General features: G+C 56.7%; 1 protein-coding gene across 1 annotated transcript in view; it reads left to right on the forward strand.

Annotated features, from left to right (window-relative positions):
* The first annotated feature begins 3,651 nt into the window (after positions 1–3,651).
* EHD1 (EH domain containing 1) overlaps positions 3,652–4,003 on the forward strand; it is a 21,670-nt gene continuing 21,318 nt past the window's right edge. The window contains exon 1 of the mRNA XM_006771603.2: positions 3,652–3,999. Within this exon, the coding sequence (XP_006771666.1) occupies positions 3,653–3,999 (347 nt within the window). The 5' untranslated portion in view covers position 3,652. The remainder of the gene's footprint in view (positions 4,000–4,003) is intronic.

Genomic DNA, 4,003 nt, shown 5'->3' on the forward strand with positions numbered 1-4,003 from the left:
TTAAACTGGACCGGAGGGCCGGAACAAAAGCATGGATGGAGTGTTTGTGTGAACTAATATAAATTCAAAGTAAACATCATTACATAAAAGGGTATGGTCTGTCTTTTTCTTTTTTAGTTTTATTCATTTCAAACGGGCCAGATCCGGCCCGCGGGCCGTAGTTTGCCCACGGCTGCTCTATCCACTGAGCCATACCGGTCAGGGCCACATATAGTTTTTATTAAACGTGTGCGGAAGCCCTGCAGCTTGCCTCAGGAGAGCACCGCACCCTGGAACCTGGCAGGCTGGGCTCGCAGGCCGCAGGGTGGGGGGCTGCTTCAGGAGAAAGAGGCTGGTCACCCCCTCCCGCGGTGCCTCCCGTCTGCCCTTGCGACCTCAGATGGTGTGAGTGTGGAAAGAGCAGTGTTTGCGTCCCAAAGCCCAGCTTCTCCTGCCGCCTGGGGACCTCGCGGAAGCCACGCGACACCAGGGCCTCGGTTTGTTCTCATTGACATTTGGGAGCAGAGACCCTGAGCAGCCCGGACTCCGTCACTTCCAGGCCGGCCGGCCCGGCTGCTGGGCCTCCGAGGCCTGTGGAGCCCTCGCTCCTGGGCCCTGACCGCCGGGGCGCCTCTTGACGGGAGAGGCCCCGTGGGCTGTGGACGCCCTTCCTCCCGCCCTGGAGACCCTGGGCTGGGAGCAGCAGGCCTCCCGGTCCTTTACTTTGTTTTGGCAAAACTGATCTGTTGGCCAAATCTGTTTCTCGTGACTGCAGGACCAGAGGCTGCGCTGCTGTGCAAACTTTCTCAGTGGGAAGAATGAGCCACTTCTCGCCCCAGGACACACCTATGTGTTTTGGGCTTTTCCCCGGCCTGATTCTTCTGCCATATTTGGAGGGGAAAAATACCCATTTTTCTTTGTTTCTTTCTTTTTTTTAAGGCTGTTTTTAGCGACCTTGTAGACACTTCTCTAGACCAGGCCACCTGGGGCTGAGCAAACCGCTCGGAGAGAAAGCAGGTGGCCGCTTTCCGCTGGATGAGCGCAGTCTCTGAGGGGGGTGGGCTTGCAGGTGTGTGTTTGTGAAAGAAGCACACACACACACACACACACGCGCGCACACACACACACACTGGGAGTGAGGGATGGGCGTCATTTCTGAGATAAAGGAAATATCTGAACCCTTCCTCAATCTGTTCCCCCTGGGATCCGAGCACAGACAGAAAGTGAAACAGAGAAACCAAAAGTGAAAGGGTTCATTCACGGTTCACAAAACTTTCTCATCAGATAGCAGCCACCTGACTCAAAAAACAAGGAAAGTGAGGACATGTGCCCAGAGCGGGGCAGCCCCAGACGCAGAAGGCGCCCAGCATCTAGGCGCCAACTCTGGGACACGAACATCCGCCCATTTGAGCTTCGCGAGGGAGAAAGAGCCCCTCTTCCCGCCCTTTGAGCTCCTTAGAGAAAACCAGCGGCCATCCACCAGCAACAGGGGCTGGGCTCCGTTTATAAATAACCCGGGAACATTTTGTTTTCAATGTTATAGGCTGGGCTTTCCCGGCACACAGGGCTCTGGGGAGAGGTGCAGACCATGGTGGGCCAGCGTGAGTGCTGCGGGCACCCGGCTCCTCCAAACCGCATTCAGGCCACTGAACAACCACTTCTTTCAGGGTCCTCAGCCTCAGGCCCTTCCCCGGAACAGCCCAGAAGCTGCATCTCCGGGGTGGACCCCTCAAAGTGCCACGTAGGAGGCAAGTCCTTTGGCTCCAAGGCTGACCCAGGAAGTCTGGGCTGGGCCTGCTGGAGGCGCCTGTCACCAGCTGGCACACAGCCTTATAGCGACAGCCTGCCTAGAGGGGTCTCAATATCCCTTTTTGAGGAGGATGCGTGAAAAAGGCCTCAGGACTTCTACTGTGACTGATGAAAAGATGCGGATGAAATCCAAACAAAAGAGGTGAAGCAGGGACCTCAGCGTACAGGCAGGGCTCTCCAAAGCTTAGAGAGAAATAGGGGAAGGCAGTTGATTTAACGTTCCTTATCCTCTCAGAAGACACTGAGGCCTGACCCCCTAAGGGTGGGTGACCCACCTCCCATCTTGCCCCCTCTGACTCCCCTTGGCCCAGCTCCCCTAATATTGTTTATGCTCAGATTTGAGTTCCCACCTCTGTCCTCTTAGCCTGACAGTCAGTCTGCTTTCTTCCCTGATACAGACTCCCAGCCCTCCAGGCTCCCACACCTCCCAGAAGCCAGAAAACTGGACATGAGGTTTCCAAGTAAGTTCCCAAGAACATTTTAGATCTGCCAGGAGCCCCCCAGGACGCCACTCCTGCACTTTGGTGTCCTGTACTGGTTACCTAACAATCACGGTCCCCAAAGCTCTGACATCACCCACTGAAGATTCTCACCAGCCTGGACAGTCCAGGGGACCCGTGTGTGGCCAGGGATGATGTGCTGGCAGGAAAATGAGCCTAGGGGGACAGCCAGGAACTGGTAGGTAAGAGTAAAAACTCGGTAACTGGGGGTGACCTTGAGAGGAAAGCGGAAGTACTGGGGTTTTTTAATTCCCCCAAAGTTCCCACAAGATTTCACTGTTGCCCCACGTTTCCCCTCCTCCCCACAGGGGGAATTTCCTCTTCCGCAAAGCGCTTGTGGCCAGTGCCTCAACTTCCTCATTCCCCCGCCCGCCTTCTCTTCTCCCCCACATCCTGTGTCACAGGCGTCCTCCGCTGCTTGTGTCCATAATTCCCAGCCCTTTGGCCGGAGGGATGGCACCTCTTTTTTTTTTTAATACATTTGTGTGGTTTTTTAAATACATTTTTATTGATTTCAGAGAGGAAGAAAGAGAGAAACATCCACGATGAGAGAGAATCGTGGATCGGCTGCCTCCTGTAAGTCCCCTACTGGGGATCCAGCCCACAACCCGGGCATGTGCCCTTGACTGGAATCGAACAGGCCGACGCTCTACCCACTGAGCCAAACCGGCTAGAGCAGTATGTCAGACGAATTTCCCCATTGGTCTCTCCCTCCGCATTTTTCTCTGCCTAGTCACCACCCCGCCTTGGATGTTCAGCTTCCCCTACAATCTCTTTCTTGCTACTGCCTCCCGCAAAGCAGCCAAAGATGCGGGGATGAGAGGAAGTGTCGGGGAAGCGGGAGCGAGGCGAGGAGGAGGCAAGGAAGGGCAGGCAGATGGGCGCGAGGCCTCCGGGGCCCTCCCGAGCTGCCCGGGATTCTGAGCCCGCAGGAGGAAGACGACCATTTGGGGGGTAACTGCGGGTGGGCGCGTGGTCAGGAAGCTGGGGTGTTTAACTGGGTATCTCGCGGATGCTGGAAGGCACGCAGGCCCCCGACCTCCTCGCGCTCGACTCCCGCTTCCCGCCTTTCCCACCGCAGCACTTCCGGGAGCCGCCCACTAAGTGTGAGGCCAAACAAGTGTGGTTGCCATGGCACCCAGGTGGGGCGGGGTTCCGGGCCAGCGGCGCTCGCGAGATTTGGAATCGGCCAATGGGAGAGAGGGCAGAAAAGACGTGGCTAGTTTTAAGTGCATTTCTGGCAGCTATTTTCCCTGAGTATAAAGTTTTCAGTTCACTTTTAGCTTCTCTCAAGACATTGCAAATCTGCTTTCCCAGTTCGCTGGCTTCCTTTGTTACTAATAACACATCAATGCAGTTCCAACATGGTGGCCGAGGGGCTGCGGCAGCTGTACTCGCAGAAGCTGCTGCCCCTGGAGGAGCACTACCGCTTCCACGAGTTCCACTCGCCGGCGCTGGAGGATGCGGACTTCGACAACAAGCCGATGGTGCTGCTCGTGGGCCAGTACAGCACGGGCAAGACCACCTTCATCCGGCACTTGATCGAGCAGGACTTCCCGGGGATGCGCATCGGGCCCGAGCCCACTACCGACTCCTTCATCGCGGTCATGCACGGCCCCACCGAGGGCGTGGTGCCGGGTAACGCGCTCGTCGTGGACCGGCGGCGGCCCTTCCGCAAGCTCAATGCCTTCGGCAACGCCTTCCTCAACAGGTAC

The sequence above is a fragment of the Myotis davidii genome, unplaced genomic scaffold, assembly GCF_000327345.1.
Source record: "Myotis davidii unplaced genomic scaffold, ASM32734v1 scaffold425, whole genome shotgun sequence".
Lineage (NCBI taxonomy): Eukaryota > Metazoa > Chordata > Mammalia > Chiroptera > Vespertilionidae > Myotis > Myotis davidii.